A 20,238-nucleotide genomic window follows, 5' to 3' on the forward strand; every position below is an offset into this window, starting at 1 on the left:
GGCAAGGAAGATAAAAAATTGGTCAGCACGAACTGCATGGTTTTTGGTTGAAACATCTGACTGGTCTGCACCCACTCATCACCAAGCAGTTTAACAACATACTGCAAGGAGGTGAAATTGAAGATAGGTTAACATCTGGCAAAACCTACCTGATAATGAACGATCCAACACAAGAGACAGCACCAGGCAACTACAGGCCAATTACCTGCTTACCAACAACTTTCAAATTCCTAATTAGTGCAGTAGCTGATGCAGTCCAACAGCATATAGTTGAAAACAAGCTCTTTCCATCTGAGCAGAAAGGAAACTCCCCAAGCAGCAGAAGGACAAAAGAACAGCTCCTGACAAGATGATTTTGGAAAATTGTAAAAGAAAGAAGACCAACTTGAATTTAGCTTGGATTGATTACAAGAAGGCATTTGACTCCCTGCCACATGACTAGATAATCAAGTGCCTAGAAATAACAGGAGTCAGCAGAAACATCAGAAGCTTTGTGCAAAGATCAATGGCACAATGGAAGACACAGTCAATGGTGATAGACTGGGAGAGGTTAACATCAAGAGAGGAATCTTTCAAGGAGATTCGCTATCACCACTACTGTTTGTCATTGCATTGATTCCTCTGTCAACAATACTGAACAAGTCAGGCCATGGCTATCAAACATCAAAAACATCTACCAAGCTATCCCACCTCCTTTACGTGGACAATCTGAAGCTGTATGGAGAAACACCATCTCAATTGGAATTGCTGCTCAGCACTGTCCAAATACATAGCCAAAATATTGCAGTGGAGTTTGGACTGGACAAATGTGGCACCCTTACCATCAACAGGGGAAAAATAGAGAAAAATGAAGGAATCAAGATGCACTATGGAAATGACATCAATAATCTAGATGAAGATCACTACAAACACCTGGGCATCCTTCAGGCTGACAACATCAAGCACACTGAAGTCAAGAAGAAGGTTAGTAGTGAATACATCAGAAAAGCGAAGAAGATCTTAAAGTCCAAACTTAGTGGCAGAAATATCATCAAGGCGATTAACACCTGGGCAGTCATTAGATATACAGCTGGAATAACGGACTGGACTCAAGCTGAATTAGAAGCCCTGGATAGGAAGACCAGAAAAATAATGATAATGAATCATGTCCTTCATCCATGCAGTGATGTTGACAGACTCTGTTTACTAAGGAGCATAGGTGGGTGTATAATGTTGCAAGTACACCAGACAGTTGAAGAAGAAGAAAAGGCATTGGAAAAATATCTGAAGGACAGAAGATGCACTGAAGCTAGTATACTATGAAGGCTTACTGAATACCAACGAGACCAAACTGGCCTATAAGAAAGACCAGACGAATAGAAAAGAGACATGGCAAGGCAAAGTATTACATGGCCAGTACATTAAAAAAAAAAATCTAGCGAGCAAAGCAGATAACAACAAGACCTGGCAATGGCCAAGAGCAGGAAAGTTGAAGAAAGAGACAGAGGGGCTAATTCTGGCTGCACAAGACCAAGCCTTAAGAACAAATGCTTATAAAGCCAGAATTGAGAAGACAGTAACAGACAGCAAATGCCATCTCTGCAAAGAAGCTGCAAGAAGACTGCACAGACTGATTACAAACAATGGCATGGCAACATAGCAACAACGGTGCATTGGAATATCTGCAAGAAATACCACTTGCCTGCAAGCAAAAACTGGTGGGACCACAAAATGGACAAAGTAATAGAAAATGAAGAAGCTGAAGTGCTCTGGGACTTTAGAATTCAAACAGACAAGCATCTGCCACACAACACCCCAGACTTAACATGTTGTTAGAAAGACAAAAAAGTTTGGAGAGTGAACAATGCAATAGCTGGAAACTGCAGAATAGAAGAGAAAGAACTGAAGAAAATCACAAAATATAAAGACCTGCAAATAGAAGTAAAATGACTGTGGCAAAAGAAACCAAAGATAGTGCCAAGAGTAATAGGAACCTTGGGTGCAGTTCCAAAACATCTGGAGCACCACTTGAACACGTTTGGCATTGACAAAATCACCTTCAGTCAGTTGCAAAAAGCAGCTTTACTTGGAACACCTTACATCCTGCAACGATACCTTTAATATTATTAAACAACAGCATCTGCCTATTCCAGGTCCTTGGGAAGAACTCGATAGGTGGACAAAAATGCCAAATCCAGTCTAAACATCTGGCTGACTATGCGATCAACAACAACAACAATAACAAATAGTTTTAGAAATCTTTTGGCTTAGAAGAAACTTTTAATTTGACTACAACCAGGCACTTTTCTCCCTTCAATGGAGAGGGGAAGACAGTAATTTTCCCCTATCATATACTAATACATATTTTGGAAGTAGCATAATTTATTTATTTTTTACTCACATTTCTATATACTGCAGCTTCTGAATTATTTTACTATTTTTTAGTAGCAATAAAATGAATTCCAATTATAAAATTCCATCCATTAGAAACTTTCCTAGGCTTCCCAGCTCATAAGAAACTGAGTAAAATGTTCTGTGACAAGAGATGAAATTAGTCTTTTTGTGCAATAATGATTTTTTTCTATTGTCACTTTACAGTATTAAAATGAAGTTCTCATAGAATGTTTTAACTAGATGGCAGTAAAACAAGTCCTAGAATTGGGGCAGAACAGACTTGTCTCTTGTCTATTTCAAAAACAAAAACAAAAACAGTTGTGTCTGCTCTGATTTGATTCACATGACTGTGAATGTGACAGCTTGCTGTGGTCACATTTAGAAGTCCTCTAGTATTAAAAAATCCAAAAGAAATACAAAAATTGGCCTTTTCCTTCTGTAGTATAGATCTGCCTATTGCTCATTAGGCTTGCCTTGTCAAAATATTTCTTTTTGTATTCTGTTCCTAAACATATATCTTTGAAGTAAACTTGACTAGTGTGGTGGATTTCGGCAGAGCCGCTGGTTCTCAGGAAGGAGGGAGCACCTTCCAAGGAGGTGGAGGAGATAAGAGGAGGCACAGTCTGGGAGGCAATAGTGGGAAAACAAAGAGGTTCGGGATAGCCCCGCCCTAGAGTCTCCCAGGTTATTTCCCCTTAGGTTAGGTAGGGTAGCTTTAGTCTGGCAAGATTCTGTCTATATGGTGTGAACAAATAAAGAACTGGAGTTTGAATGGACTGACTCTTTGTTGTTCTTGGGCTGAGCCTGACAACTGGCATGTTTTCAGTTACAGAAAAGGAAGATAGTATATACAAGTAAGCTTGTGTATGAAATGAAAACTCTGTTTAGTTTTAAATTCAGAACAAAACAGCCTCATGAAAAATGTTCTGTTGGAACAATTTGAGATGGCTGAATTCCAGTGGAGCAAGACTTAAAATGGCTCATGTATTCAGATGTAACGACACTGAATTTTTTTTAGTGATCTTGCCATTGGAAACAATGGAAACCAAAAATAAGTCCTTTGTTTCTTTGTTTTCTTCTCTACTGCTATAAAAATAATTGGGATTGGCAGACAGTACTTTTATGTATTGTCAACACACAAATAATTGTCCCAAAAATGATTTCTAGTATTTTTGAAAAATCCTCAGTGGAAACAAAATTAAAGAATAATCTCTGTGGCCAATTATTTGCAGTTTGGATAGTGTATAACAACCAGTATAGACCAGAGTTCCCAAATATTCTTGGTTCACAGTTCGTGGTACCCTTAGGGTCTCAGTAACGTTTTCATGGCGCCCCTTGGCCAAAGCAGTGAAATACAATCCTGCAGGGCCCCTGGGAGTTTGCTGTAGTGCCTTGAGGTGCTGTGGCACAGTTTAGGTATTACAGATATAGATTGTCAGTCCAACAAAACAGGATATTTGAGTAACAATTTGGGATACTTCATTTTGTAGCTTGCCTACCTAAGAAACACAAATCCAGCAAATTTTAGTTGCAATCCCACTGGACTTGAGTTGAAAAAAAGACTGCTTCTTACTAACTCTTCCACACGTAATATTAACATCTCAGCATATAGATGTTACTACCAGTAGAACTACTACATTTGCAGTTTCTAGGTTTTACAAACTTGCATTTAAACCCACAATGTAAACTCAGCATGAGCAAGACTCACAGGGATATATTGAACTCATCCAAACAGCCAAACCAATATAAAGTTGCTTCATTTTTAAATGCATTCTGAAGCTTAACATTAGTAAGGTGCCAGTATGCAGATGGTGCATGCTACGCCAAAGCTCAACAACCAACCAAACCAACACAGTATAAGTAGTTTTTGCATTTACAATTTACATAATCCTAACAGCATTAGCAACACTTGTGTGTGCATGCATATAGCCCTTTTCATTTATTTTTTTAACCTACCTATAAATGAAGCACAATGAAGAACGTACATGCGGCCCTCTCAGATGAACTCTTAACTTCCTCCTAGCAAAGGATTTTTTGAAAATTAAGAACTTCTTAACACGTATGTTTTGGATTATATTTTTATTTAAAAATATTGTTTCATTGCATTTTAATGATTATTTCTTGTTTTATTATAAACCTCCCAGAGTCACTCTTTGAGTGAGATGGGCGGTGACTAAATTTGAAATATAAATAAAGAATAAAGAAACAAATAGCAGTAACTTACTAAGATTGAGACAAGACCAGAGCCCAGAATGACTCTTTAGGTCTGAGCTATGGGCTTTCCCCATCAATCATCTGCTCCGATCACCTTATCTAATCTAAGATAACGGTAGCAGGGACATTCCTGCCCCTGGGTGCTATGCTGGAATGTTTGTGAATACAAAAATAATCACAACTGCAAAAAAAAAAGTCTAATCACAGTGCTCAGAACAGCCTTGAATATGCAGAACAGCACTTTTGAAAACAATCACATTGTATTCCAAGTACAAAACAAATGGATATGCTTTGTTTTCAAACTCGGGGGGGTGGGGAACCTTTCAGGATGCAGAAGTTTTATTTTGACGTCAGACTCTTTTGCTAACTCCTGTATATAAAGGTAATACGTTATTTAAACAAATAGAAAAACTTAGATGTTTTTTTTTCTCCTCTCCAAAACTCAGATACTTTTATTTATCCATTTTCAAACAGACATACATAAAATAATGCAAAATAAAAATAACCGATTTTTACAAAAACAAAAGGAAAGTTTACACAAGAAAATACATAAGAACATTTTTTTCTTTTTATGTTTATTTTTTCTTTTTTGTCCGTTTAAAAAGTGAGTAACTAGTGTTGCAATAAACTCTAATTACAGATTCCAACTCAGATGATTTGATGCTGCTGTTTAAATACTTCTTATAATTTTTGTCTTCCTTATGTAGTATTTTTTAATGAAGAGAAAATATTGTAGCCAACAAGCTGCAGCCTTATTAGGGAAAACAGTAGAGTCTTCTACTTATGGGAAATTCTTGTAATTTAAGTTTAGTTTTTTTTTTAAGTATCTCTAATTAGGTAGATTTGAGTAGCATTGTTTTAATCAAATCCATGTTGATTCATAACCTTTGTGGTACTTGTTAATTTTAAGATATGTATTAATTAATTGTTTTTATATAGCCGCATATGTGGGAGTCCTTGTCCTGCAGTATGGCCTGATGTTATAAAATTGGCATATTTCAACACCATGAAACCAAAGAAGCAATATCGTCGAAGACTGAGGGAAGAGTTTGCTTTGTAAGAATTGAGCTATTTAAATATATTATCTCCCCCATTCATGAATTTATTCTATTCTTCTTTATGATCTTCATATTCTGTATCTATGTAACAGTTTTGGAGAGAAGCAGAATTTATAGCTAACGAAAGGTACTCCTGTCCCTTATTGTAAGCCCTACAAGGTAGACCAGATCAGGAAACCGACTACAGAAAGAGTAGAACTAAATTTTATTGCGCTCAGCTGTAGTAATAGAATCTTGCAAGTCTGCTTGTCTTGTACATTCCCTTCCTCTTATACCCCATTGAGTCAGTGAGAAGCCAGCCTGAGTTTGTTCCTAATACTGTCGCCTTTCCTAGGGCTTAAGGAATACTTCTGCCCTTACTTATGTAGGCTTCTGAATATTCACTGCAAGCTATCTCCATGACTGTCTAAACATAGCTTTCTTTGTATGATTCAAACTTGCAGCAGTTTTCAGCAGTTTTAAACAGTGGTCTTTATTTAGTTACGTTGATATTCTCTATATATTAAGAGAAAGAAATAATGCACATGAAAGCACTTTTCAGGGTTGAATTAAAAATAATGCCTCCACTTCCATAACTTTAGTTCAGGTAAGGTCCTTTCAATAAATGTAACAGGAAACTAATCCTTGAAATGAGCTCTTTTGTTATCTATTTACTTTTCCACATAATCACTGTCATTTCTGCCAATGATGGATGAGCTTCTTAAAGCCATCACAAAAGAACTTCACACCTCTCTCCAACTACGTCCAGATAGTCCTTTCTACCTCTTCAAATAAAAAGATGCTCATAAACGTATTCCTTCAATATTGAGAAAAAATGGAATTTGCAGTTGCTTCTTGGGTGGCTCATGAGGTGGGAGGCAAAATATTGCACCAAAATTTCGTTCTTGTGCCTCTGAACTCTGTTTAATTGTTGTTTTGGGTGTTGCATAGTAGTGCTCTAAGTTGATGGTGGTGCCAAGTTCCAAGAAATCCATGTGAATAATACCATCTACATCCCCAAAACTGTAACCATGAATTTTCTGGTCCAAGCCTGGGTTTTGAATTTTTTTCCTGTGGTTAAGTTCTGTAATTATATTGCTTTGACTGACACCTTGTTTCTGGGTTGTAATTATGAACCCATGTTTTGTCAGCTGTTACAGTGCTGTAAAGAAATTCCTTACCTTCATTCTCATAGTGTGGTAACAATTGGTGGCAAATTTCAGTTCTTAACAGCATTCATCTCTACCACCAAACATGCAAGGAATCTATCTTGCACAACTTTCTGATACTGAAGAAATCAATAACATGACCCACGTGTTCCTGTGAAATGTCCAGTTTGACAGCAATATCTCTTTGAGTGATTTGCTGATTGTCCTTTATTGGTTGATCAACATTTCTCATATGAAATTCATTAGCTGTTGTAATCAAGTTGTGCTACTGATCACGCAAATCAGCTTTGCCTCGTTTACCATATTTACATTTTTTTGGTCCAGCAATGCACAGAACTCAAGCCACCACTGTCACCACCATAAGCAACCTGCATTTGGAATTGAATTTCAGTTGGAGGAACTTCTTTAATAGTCAAACATTCAATAAAGGCATGTTGCTTGAAATACTCTGACAAATGCTCACTTGCAGGCTTCCACTTCACAAACAATAACAACATAACCTTTTTTCATAGCAATTTCCACCAACTGAAGGGAAAGAACAGATGCTAAAGAATTTGTCAGAGTTTCTAGTGTGTCAGTACTGCCCTCTGTTGGCACCTTACAACATTGGAGGCATTACTTTTTATTCAACCCTCAGATAGTTTTACATTTGACATATATACAATATTATCTTTAGCATATTGACATTGTATAGGCAATCTGTGTGGTAGATTTAAATTGAATATTAGTTTATGTGAAAAAGAAGTCAATCATCTGAGCAATCACCTCTAGTTCAGGAGGTACATTTGTTTTTCAAGTATTAATGAAAATCAAGTATAAATCTCTTTAAATGCTATGTCTAAAAGGGAAGAAAGATTTTGAATTTATTACAGGCTGTGAAGTCTTTGAATGAACATTACTTTGTTTTCTTGATTTCATTTTATCTATTTTCTTACAGTATTCCTGCAGCTGCACTAGATCTCTTTGATTATATGCTTGCTCTCGATCCCAGCAAACGTTGCACAGCAGAACAGGCGCTTCAATGTGAATTTCTGAGAGATGTGGACCCTTCAAAGATGCCTCCACCAGAGTAAGTGTCTCTTAGTTGAGTTTATTTGCTACAAAACAAAACTGTAGTACTCTGATTCTATCAGCAGAAGCCAGATGCTACATTTGTATTCATTTTTGTTGCATATGGGATCTGGTTAAATACATAATATACGGTAAATATGTTATATGAGCATACTGTTGAAATTGCATTCAGGTATTTCATAAAGACGTACAGTACCAACAACCATAGAACTGAGCCTGGTGAAGAAGCAAGCAACTCAATAGATTCACCTCAACGTATCACATGAACATGGCAGCAAAAATATACTTTTTGTTTTTGCGCACATATTTTACTTAACTGAAAATGATGGAACCAAGATCAGCTCCACTTGTCTCCAAATTTGGTTTTGAGTGGTGGAATTTGTTTCCTGCGTTTTGTTGCTGTCAAGTATTACACAACTAGACCTATGGTTTTAGGAGTCCCTCTTATAGGCAAGCACTTTCCTTTTTCTCTAAATTTTGAGGATGCACTGCAGCTTCTCCCATTTACTTTGATCAACTGCTTAGTGACAGTGACTGGGTCTTGTAGGAACTAATTTTGCACAGTTGAGCTAAAGAAGATGGGATTTTATGATGAGATAACATGCACACACAATTCAGTAAAACTCCTTTCCCTACATTCCCAAAGGCAGTAGGTAGAAGAGCAGCTAGAATCTTTCAGCAAGTTAGGAGCACATGGTGTCTTGTAGGTTACCACACCTTATTGAAAAAGAACATCCTTTGCCCTCACTATCACACACACATCATTCCTCCTTTCACTCACCTAGCTCTTGCAGCTCAGATTTCGCCAAACACAAGATAGAGAAGCTCCAATGAAATCTTTTGTTGCAGGTTCCTTATAGTCTTGCCAGTAGCTGGGCGAATTGCCTTGCACCACTTGATTTATATGCTGTCCCTTTAAATGTTTACCTGTCCATCCAACATCCTCATTCTGCTTCTTTAATCCCCAGTTTGTTTTCCTGTATCTAGGATTTTGGTCTGGCAACTACCTGATATGTTGACATGCCTCTCTTGCTTCAAAATAATGGCTTCTTGAGCTCTCTTTCATAGATACTAGCTCTAGCTCTTTTGTGGCCTTTTTAAATTTTGTCACACAAGACCCTTGTGGTAAGCATTTTGTGCTGAATAACTGTATTCTCTTTCCTACAGCCTTCCTTTATGGCAGGATTGCCATGAACTGTGGAGTAAGAAACGTAGAAGGCAAAAGCAAATGGGCATGACTGATGATGCAACTAAAATTCCAAGAAAGGATTTATCTTTGGGGATGGATGATAGTAGAGCCAACACCCCTCAGGGCCTGCAGACTTCTTCACACCTGAAAATGCAGGGCAACTCTAACATAGCACTTGGTAATTTTTCATTTCTTCTTTACGAAATACAACTTCAGGGTGCCCATTATTTTTTCCAGGAGAGGTCATTCAGACCAAAAGAAGCACTGGAAAAGAAATTAATTAGCATAAAGTACAAAATGACCCAAAGATCTGGCTTTCAAAACTGGAAGGTGTTTAACGATTAGCCTAAAGATTCGTTGATGTATGCTATAATAGATTTGCCGGGTTAATTTAATGTTTTTTGTAATAGGAATCCTATTTTCTGTAAAACCCCTAAACTGGATTTTTTTTCTTTTCTTTCTTTTCCTGCTATTTTATAGCAGAGGAAGGGGGAGGAGTATGTGTGTTTTGTGGGTAACAGTGGGAGAGAAAGATTGGTTGATATGATAGGATGAATTGTTTAAATGGGTATTTTATTTTAGAAGCAAGTAATATTAAACACTAGTTACTAATTCAGTTACTTTACCTTTTTTTTTGTCCTTGCTCCTTTGCTGGCATAACTCAACCAGTCCGCCCATTCCTTCCTTGGTCTTTCTAGTGTCTTTCTTCCCTTTTTATTAATATTATAGTATTTTTTCCACTTTGTTTTATTTATATTTTTTTTCAAATGAAATTTGCAAAATTATTTCACCTTGTTGCCTCTGAATGCTGGAAAATATAGTCTGCCTGATAGATATATAAAATCACTTTATTTGTATTTTAGTTGATTGTGAACAAGGACAATGAACTTTCATGTGAAGGGGAGGATAGTGAAAGCTGGTCTCATTTTAAAATAAACTTTAGTTCCCAGTCTTACCTTGGAAAACAAAACTGTGGTTCTAAAGTGAAAGCAAAATGTTCATTCTTCCATGCTAAGGAAAAGGCAAGAAATTTCTTCCTATCTAACCACTGTTTAGGTAGTCATCAGAAGTGGGACATAGTCAAATAAATTTTGCTTTGGACCTTCAATATGAACATACTAAGTCCCTCCTTTCTGTTTTTCTTGCTATTTTCAGTGAAAGCAGGTAGTGGTCAGCCGCTAAACCAAAATGAAGTGGCAATTCTCCTAAACCTGCTCCAGTCTAAAACTAGTATTAATATGGCACAATTTGCTCAAGTGCTGAACATTAAAATGAATCCTGAGACTGAGCAACAGCTGAATAAAATAAACCTTCCAGCAGGCATTTTGGATGCAGCAGAAAAACAGCCTGAACAACAGCAGCAGCTGCAGCAGCCACAGCCGCAACAGCAGCCGCCACCGCCACCACCACCTAAGCCACCACTGCCTCCCTCACCAGACCAGGAGCCTTTAAAACAAACAGCAACACCACAGCTTTCTGTGCAAGCCGCTCCATTGACCCAAACTAAAGTTGACACAGAAGTTACCCAAGCAGCTGTGCAGAGCGCATTTACAGTTTTGTTATCTCAGTTATTAAAGGCTCAACAAGTGAAGCAGAAAGAAAACTTCCTAGAAGAAAAGGAGAATGGGTCAGGAAATGACATGTCATTACAGCCCAGGCAGCCTCCAGAGCCCAGTACACCTGCATCTGGCAATTGGGAAGACGCAGAATCACCAGCATCTATTTATCCCCACCTTATTAAATCATTATATGCATGTGCAGGTATGAGTTTTGGTATTGGGAAAATTATATCTAGACAGGTGGGGGATATATATGATTGAGAATGTCAGGCTTACTATTGCTTCTATCAAACAATTAGAGGTAGATATTACTTATTGGGTGATTTACTTAAGCTTACAGGCTGCTTCAGTTGCTAATGACTAAGTGGCATACTAAAGTATCATATTCGGTAATGAAGATTAACTTACATTTCAATAACTCCTGAGATAACAAATGAAAAATACGTTAAGAATTTATAGAATTCCCTTATTTTTGCTTCATTGATAATATATACTATCCTACTAGTTATAGTTGTTTGTGATCATCTTACAGATATGTTTTCTAGATACTGTGGATAGAAGATTGATGCATTTCTGTGATCAGACTTCTGTAATTGGCTGTAGAGAAAATTGAGCAGAATGGTATTCATACACCTCAACTTTCCTGATTCCTCCCCTCAACTCCCATGTGTCTTTCCAGCTGCTTGTGAAGTCTAGAGTCTCATGAAGAATGTGAGATAGGGTAGAAAGGGCTGCGAAACAGAAAGTTGGAGGAATTTGGCAGGGGTGTTTCCTATGTATATTTATTTATTAAATTTATAAGGCTGCCAGCCTCCATTGAGACTCTGGGCAGAATACAATATTAAAACAATTTAAAAATGCAAATTAAAGAACCACAGGCATCTGGAAACATTCCCAGCCTCCCTTTCTTCAACTCTAAAAATAGCCATATAATAGCCACTTTAGTCCAAGGCCAGGGGATAGAGCCAGATTTTTTTTTTTAAACAAGGTCAGGGTGGTACCAAACAAAGCCTTGGGAGGATGTTGTTTTGGAAGGCAGGTGCTGTGACAGAGAAGCACACTTCTAGAAGTAATTTTGCTTACACAAGACCTCTCTGGATCCAAACCTTTAACATTTAATAAATATTCTATATTGTTAGAGTAATTAATTCTAGTTGCAGATTTCATTCTAAATTATTTCAAAATTAATTTAGGGCAAGATGACTTGGCGAGACCACCTGAAATGAGACCTCAAACACCAGAAGAACGACCTCGTATCTTGCCTCCAGATCAACGACCCCCTGAACCACCAGAACCACCACCAGTTACTGAAGAAGACCTTGATTATCGGACAGCGAACCAACACTTACCTTCAGTTAGTAGCTCTTCAGGGATGGATCCTCATGCTGGAGTGAAAGCAGCTCTTTTACAACTGCTTGCTCATCACCAGGCCCAAACATCTGAGAAACCAGCAACATCTAATGTGGAGTTTCAGTCAAGAGACTCCTTTGTAGCAGGTCCAGACTATAAAGATAGTTTTGGATCGTCTACATTCTCTTCTGCCCATTACAGTAGTAGTGATGGAATAGGAAGTGTATCAGCTGGGACATTAGAAAGGGCAAATTTTGTTGGAAATTCAGATGTTCAACCCTTGGAGAACTATAATACTGCTTCATCTCATTCAAGTGGTGCCCTTCCACCTCCTGCCTTTTCAGAACCATTTCATAGCTCAGTAACTGGTTATGGAGACATTTACCTCAACACTGGTCCCATGCTATTTAGTGGTGATAAGGATCATAGATTTGAATATAGCCATGGTCCCATCACAGTACTGGGAAACAGTGGTGATACAGTTGGAAGGTCTGGGTCTGAAAGTACTCATTCTCATTCTTTGTCTTCGAAGATGCAGAACTATAGCTATGGAAGTAATTTACAAGAACCTCCTGCCAGTGCAAGCCACATGCATGGACAAACTTGGACTTCTCCTGCCCAAGGACCTGGATATTCACAAGGATACAGGGGACATATTAGTACATCAGCAGTCAGAGGTCGAGGCAGAGGATTGCCATATTGAGCATCTGTCCCCCCTCCCCCCGCCTCAGGCACATCATTTTTATCTGGAAGAACTTTGTAGCTGTGATTTCAAACAGCAATCCAACAGACTTGAATAATGTTAATTCAACAGCTTTATTTTTATGCAGAAAAGGGTCTTGCATACAATAGGAAATTGCTTACAATTCATGCTGTTCTGAAAATCCAGATAATTGATTGTACATCTTTCAAATTCTAGCTATAAATTTTATATTTTGGCAGTTTTAAGTCAATGCTAAATTTAGGGACATCAGCTTTTTAAGGCACACTACTAAGATCTGAACTATGCACACACTTTGTGCTTTTTTTTGTAAGTTTGGACCAACTTTTATGTAAAAATTTTACAAAAATCAAAGCAGGGCACTGATTTATTTGGTATTTCTTTTTACAAAACTACCTTTAGTCAAGAAGTCTCTATCAGTCTTTGCACTGCTTTCAGTGTTATCTGTGGAAGGTGTTTGTGCTCATTTCAGACAATAAAATACAGTCTCTTGATACTGTTTTATAGATATTTTGACATTGATTTGATTCACGTTCAGAGTTGTTTGTCTAGTAAAATATCCAGTCCATCTTCCCGGCATTTGTATAAATATCTGTTTTACTTGAATGGTAAGTGCCTTAACGATGTAATCTTAAGGTCTGAAGAACATTTCATTAAATTCATAAGCCTGTTTGAAGGTAATTTGTAGTTTGATACAAAGCGTTAATATTTACAGTACATTGATGCTAATTTAAGGACAAATGGGATAGATGGTGTCTTAGGAATTTACATATCCTATTAGGTGAAACACTTACCTTTTGTTTTTCCGAAATTACAACCATCCCCATCTTGAATTAAATGAAGTTACATGAGAATGTATGAGCAGTAATGAAGAAAGGTAGGTTTCCTTCAATTTTCTGTAAGACCTTTTATTTTAACTACTTTACCAAATAAAACTTAGTGTCCTGTTTTATTCAAAACAGTCTTTTTATTAAAAATAGATAGCATTTTGTTACTGTCTTATAATGAGTACTTTTGTGCTGCTTTTTAAACGTAGCTGCTGTAGAATGTAACTTTGATTACATAAACAGCAATTAATGCAACTGAAGCTTAAAACAGTTTAAATTTATAGAAATTGGAATGGTGTCAACCAATTCTGTATTAAATTATTCTAGTAGCCTATTCATTTAATTTGAATAGGTTTCAAATCCATTATATGTTGAATTGCAAAGGAGGGGAAAACAAGGTTCCCAGAAAATCTCATTCTGGCTTCCAAAGATGCTTTCTGGCATTATATATTTGTTCCTTGAGAAGGAGACAAGCCTCTCCCTGAAAAGACAGGCCACTGGCTATGTTTTCTCTGTATTAAAATGTTTTTAAATGACCATATTGGAAAAAAAAACTTTCCAACTGATTATCCAGTTGACAGGCTAGTGCATATATGTAGCTATTTTCTAAAAATGTAATTACATGTACATTTACATGTATTGTCAGCTGTGACTTGAATCTATTAGAAGCAATTCTACCATTGCTTCAATTTTTTTTTATTTGAGTATTGCATTTGTACAGTGTCAAATATGTCCAAACTCCCCTGTAAATACAACAGTGGTCATCCTCAGTAGAGACTCCTGATTGAAAATAAAAACAGCTAAACTGGAATAAAATATTTTGTAATCTTAGCAGTTAATGTTGACATTTCAGATAAAAGAATGCTGGCCTGGAATGGATGTTCCTGAGTAAACTTGTTTAGTAAAGGCCAACATCAACATCAACATCTCTTTGATAAACATCTCTTTGGTTTTCAGATTTCTGATTGAATTCCTAAAGTTCCTTTTGATTGTTTATTGGTTCTCACATAACTATCCTTAATTACAAGGGCTGTGTTAAGAAAATACTTCAGAGATTCCAATCTAGATGAAATCTGCTTGTTTTGTTGTTTATACAGTATTGATCCTTCATGATACTGCAATGGTAACGGGAAATTTAGAAGTTCTAATATATCTGCAAGTACACTTTTTAAAATCCAGCAAACTTGACTACGACCAATTTTTCTGACAAAGCATTAAATGGACTACTTCCATTCTTTAGTGCCCTGTTATATACTCGTTGGAAACAAGGTCAGCTCCCTACTCATCTATTTATACAACAATTAAGTTGAGTGAACAAATACACTATTTTATACAAGGAAATACAAAGAAAATAGTTTTTACCTCTTACTGATCAGATCACTTGGCTTCCTATTTCAGTATCTTTTAAAAGTTTCAAAATCTGAAGAAAGGTAAGTGCAAAAGAATGCAAGGGAAAAAGTGCTAAATGCCTCTAATAAAGCTGTTTTCTGTGTTCAAGATGAAGTGTTTAAGATATCCATGATCATGTAGACAATTGGAACCATTAGGGAACAGCCTGCCAGTAACTTGTGATTTTCCAGTGTTGTGTTTTAGTCACTTCTCTTACTAGAATCTGTTTCACATAGTTGGTCAGTCAAATTCCGAACCTAATTTCCATTATATTCAATGGGTCCATTCTAAATAACACTGTAAGATTAAATATGCAAGTTAGAATTTAAGAACTTCCTCTAGCAGACAACCACCTTATAGAAAAGTGTTCCAAAATCATTTCCTCCTCCTCCTGCAAACATCAGGGCTCTCTGAAAAACTTTTAAGACCCTTTAGAAAACCAAGGGGCCTAGTTTTGTAAACAATAACTCCTTCCTTCTGCAAAGTCCTAGGCTTGGCACATATATCCACTGCTAGGTGAAAAGCTAGATCTGTCCTATAATCTTTGGGATTCATTATTTTAACTTGATGGGAAAGCAGCTGTTTGCAATATACTGTTTTTAAGTCGAAAAATACAAAATGACAAAATACTGCTTTATCTGGTTTTTTTAAACAGATCTTTATGCTTATTTCACTAAAGGCTCACATATTTAGTAGAAAACACTCTTGGCAATCATTCTATTTTACTGAAGAAAATTACTGTATTTTGTTTAATGGGACTGGAGATTAAGGACTGAATCTCATATTTTGTCTACAAAGGTCATGTACCATGCAATCATACGCATTTATTTAGAAGAATTAATGCATTAAATAGACTGCTAAATAGGAAAGTCTTAAAGGCCCCAGCCTTCTGTGTTCTCTTATCTTTTACACGTATCTAGCGCTGGACTTTCCCATATAGTGATTGTGGTTACAGAGACCTAACTTAGCTGCTCTTAACCTCCCTTTTTTTTTTTAAACGAGCAGTTGGCATGTTGTAATTGCAAACCACTCGTTTTCATTTTTATTCCCAAAAACGCTTCTGAGTCTTAAAAAATTGACTACAGTATAGCCAGCTGTGTTACTTTTAAGTAAATACAGCAGACTATAGGGAGAAAAAACCTAGGTGATGATAAGAGAATATATAGAACTTGGATCCTCGAAGACACATCCCTTGGTGTAACCAGATTCCATTTTTGGGCTTTTTCAGTGAAAAGAAGGAAGCTAGTATTTTTATTTCCAGGAATATTTCTAGGGCCTCATACACTGCAAAAGTTTTAGGAAAAAAAATGATGGCAGCTATAATCCAGTGCTTTGCTTGGTACTGTGCTTGACTAACAGAAAAAAAGACTAAGGTCAGCTGAGATACAACAATCATAATGAGGTAAGATTGGATGAAAGTGATTTGCCACAATAATAGTCTTAAAATACTTTTCTTGTAAGCTTGGCACTAAATCCCATTATCCTCAGAACTAGTCCAGTGGAAACTATAGGCTTTGATAAGTTTATTTTTAAACCTAGCTACACAAACAGCTATAATTTTGGATCCACTAACCACAGGATGGCACTAGTGACTGGATGTGCTACAAGCTGCTATGTGATTGGCTTTTCTGTGATCTCTCTGAGATTTTTTTTTTTAATAGAAGAAACAAATGCAACTGCTGAAATATAGGAAAGTGGTACAGGTCGACACAGAGACTGTTCAAAACTTCAGTATCTTAAGTTTATTTTATTTATTTATTTAATATCATCTATAGGCTGCCTGACTCTGGGTGACTTACAACTCAAAACCAACATCTAAAAGAATGCAAATGATAGATACCAAAATACCAAAACAAAACCAAGGCAGACCAAACCAAACCAGAAGAAAAAACATGAAGATGCCTACAACTTCAGATAATACATGCACCTGTCACCCAAAGCTGCCATTGATCTATAGTTTTTAATGTTACAACATAAAAAATAACAAAATACATGGAGTAATATTAACAATTTAATTTGAATTAAAACAATTGTACCTCTGTTACGCCTGTGCCCACTGTTTATAGTTCAACCCTTGGCATGAAAAAGGTTGCTGGCTGAACATTTGTCAGGCATGATACTACAGCTTTCCAATATTAACTGCAGGTTTGAAAGTAGGTTTAGTTCCAGCTATGAATAAAGATAAATATATTTGCAAGAGTGTGTGTTGTCCAACATTGCCACATAATGTGAAAAGCAAGTTTCAATTCCAAGAGTATGTTTATTAGAAAACTATTTGAAATACTAAGAAATCAGTTGCTCCTAAACTGGTTTTTATACTAAAGATTTAGATGATCTGAAGAGAAACCAGAATACTGATTTTCAGAGACTTTCAAAAGAGTAACTTTGAGAGTCATAGTTTTAATTTTGGGAGAGAAATATGGGCTGTGGAGTATTTTCAACAACATATTCTCAAAATTATTTGAGAATCTGTATCTGAACCAGACAAAAACATTCCTGGATGTATGCATCCACAGCTGGATAATAACCTTGTAGTTTTTTTTTAGATTTCTAGTCGATACATTCAATTCCTTCATTAGGAATAAATCAGCAAAACACAAAATGCCTGCTTTACATTACTGTCACAGATATATCTAGCGCTTAAAATAAAATAACAAAAGAATAAGCCAAATCGTTGACAAATTCATTATGATGTCTTTTTTAGTAAGCTGAGATTTGAACAGAAAGAGTAAAAGTCATTTTATATGCCCAAACAATACTTAATGCTGTAAATATTTTTAAACAGAAAAATTGAGTGAGAAACTTAGTTTGTATTTCTCATTAAGAACTTGGTTCACATTTTGAAATGAACAAAACCATACTGATAGTTCATCATTAATCCCTTAAACAGTTTTAACTGATGTTTCTATCCAATATGAACGCGCATGTACTACTATTGAGCAGCCACCAGTTTTATACTTCATTTTTAAAATTCAGTTTTTTCTATGCAGTTTCAACCTGAGTACTTTATATAAGGTATTTTGCTATAAAATTAGCATTTTTTTCAATATCAATATGGATCATATTCTTGCTAACATTGTTAGAATTGTTTAACTGTACAATGCTATACCTTACTACAAGTATTTCAAAAAATCCCCATGGTATTTTAGATCAATTTCCTAATAGGTTTTAGCATAAACAGTAAAATACTTGTAAATAATATAAAATATTATTTCAAAGCAGGTAGGAAAACCTTTGATGTTTGAAGATGTGTGGAAATTGTGGTTAAGAACTAGAACAGCGGTTCTCAGTGTTTTGGGGACCCCTGAGCTCCCCAATACCTTTTCAGGGGGTCGTGAAGCCAAATATTTTAATGTTTCTCGGGTTTAATTTCTAATACAGCAAATGTCAACAGAATACATATAAACGAAAGCTATTTGGGATCCTCAATCATTTTTAGGAATGTAAAGGGGTCATGGGACCAAAACATTTGAGAACTACTGAACTACAACATTGCCTATCATTGTTGAAATAAGTGAAGCGAAATGGGCATGGGGACTCTGTTGGGATTCTTGTTTTGTAGAAGTTATCAGAGCTGTATTTTATTAAAACTGTAGATTATGAATGAGGGTGGGTAGTTGGGGGTGTGTTTATTTGATTTGGTTGTTGAGATGGTTGGATAGGTTGAAAATAGTTTTATCTGGCGGATTTTTCAGTTTCTCTCAGTGTTTACAGAGGAATGGTCACCTGACTGACAGCTCCTGTAGTATGGAGAAGTTCAATAGGTCTGATGCTCTCTGTCTGGCCCAGTCATCAGCAAAGGGGAGCTGGGGAGGCTGATTAGCAAGCCTCTTATTTCTTCTCTTTTCCTAATCAATGCCTGCTGCTGCTAAGATGCACCTCCTAGGTTACTTGATCCAGGCCAGTGAGTTGAACTGGTTTGTGTGACTGAGACCTGACTGGGGGAATTGGGTGAAGTCTTCTGAGCTAAACTCTCCTACCAGGTTTCTGTGGGAAAGAATAAAATCATATAAAGTTTTGGAGTGTGGTTATCAGGACTTGGAGGGTCAGACAGGATGGGGTATCTGCTGGTATACCCGAACCTGTCTGACCCTCATGTCCAAAAGTGTATCTGCCTGAGTTGGCAAAATTGGTCTTGGAAGTGGTGTGGAGTGTTCCAAAACTTGTCATTTATGCTGAGGCTGGTCTTTCATGACTATTATGGGTCTGTCTCATAGTATCTGCCTTTACTCATCAGGCAGGACATACTGTCAACCTGGCCTTTTTGTATCAAAAATGATTGTAAGCGATTAGAGGAGCCAGAATTGAGTGTTTTGTCAATGGCAGATGACTACTTGGTCACATTCCCGTGGTTGGCTTGCCCTTGCCTGCAAAGGGACTGAGCCAGGTCAGATGATCCATCCTTACTTATCATTCTTTGTATCTGATAGAATTCTAGAACTCACTTGGACGGAGGTTTACTGATAGCCCTAATCTTTCAATCCAAGTCTTGGTAACTGGAATGATTGCTGGCTAGGCTTTCTATTGTTAGACTTCTATACAAAGCGAAGGTTTCCTTCGTTTACTGGAGATCTGCAGATGATGATACATGCAGGGAGACAGATTGTTGATGGCCTAAGTCTAAAGTGTATTTATTCAATTTCTATAGCCAAAATATGGCTGATTACAGCTTACAATTCATTGGAAAGCCTACTTGTTGGCAGTCAAGTGTTTACGCTTTATCTGATCATCGCTGAAGGGACCCATTCTGAGTGGAGTGGGGGCTGTCACAATCTGATTAGGCTCTGAAAGGTCACCTAGTACCTTCGGCAGTGAACTCTGAAAGCTTCATGGATTCTTTTCAGGTAATGTTGCTCGTGTCCACTGCTGAATTGACATTCCTTTCAGCGATAATGCCAAGAATGATGGTAGCACACTTGCTTATCCTGTGCTGTTGGATCAGTTTCAATCTGTGTGCCTTCAGTATGTGGATAAGATGCTTGGACAAGTTTGGGCTCAGCTCTCTCTTGACTGACACTGGCTAGGAAGGATGTGTTAAGCTTGATCAACAATGCCTCCCTCAATAGGTGGGAAATGCCATCTGCATTAAGGGAGGCAGGGGATATATCTCCTCCTGAAAAAAACAGTAGATTCCCCCACCCCAAAAAATTAAAACAGCTTTAGGCTAGTAGTGAAGGGACGCGGTGGCGCTGCGGGTTAAACCGCTGAGCTGTCGATCGGAAGGTCGGCGGTTCGAAACCGCGTGGCGGGGTGAGCTCCCGTTGCTCGTCCCAGCTCCTGCACACCAAGCAGTTCGAAAACATGCAAATGTGAGTAGATTGGTACCGCTTCGGCGGGAA

At 37.1% G+C, this 20,238-nt stretch overlaps 1 protein-coding gene across 1 annotated transcript in view; it reads left to right on the top strand.

Moving 5' to 3' along the window:
- Window positions 1–14,341, top strand: part of CDK13 (cyclin dependent kinase 13) — a 49,352-nt gene extending 35,011 nt beyond the window's left edge. Inside the window, exons 10-14 of the mRNA XM_063304163.1 lie at window positions 5,527–5,643; window positions 7,731–7,862; window positions 9,032–9,231; window positions 10,209–10,814; window positions 11,806–14,341. Of these exons, the coding sequence (XP_063160233.1) occupies window positions 5,527–5,643; window positions 7,731–7,862; window positions 9,032–9,231; window positions 10,209–10,814; window positions 11,806–12,665 (1,915 nt within the window). The 3' untranslated portion in view covers window positions 12,666–14,341. The remainder of the gene's footprint in view (window positions 1–5,526; window positions 5,644–7,730; window positions 7,863–9,031; window positions 9,232–10,208; window positions 10,815–11,805) is intronic.
- The last annotated feature ends 5,897 nt before the right edge of the window (window positions 14,342–20,238 follow it).

The sequence above is a fragment of the Candoia aspera genome, chromosome 4, assembly GCF_035149785.1.
Source record: "Candoia aspera isolate rCanAsp1 chromosome 4, rCanAsp1.hap2, whole genome shotgun sequence".
NCBI lineage: Eukaryota > Metazoa > Chordata > Lepidosauria > Squamata > Boidae > Candoia > Candoia aspera.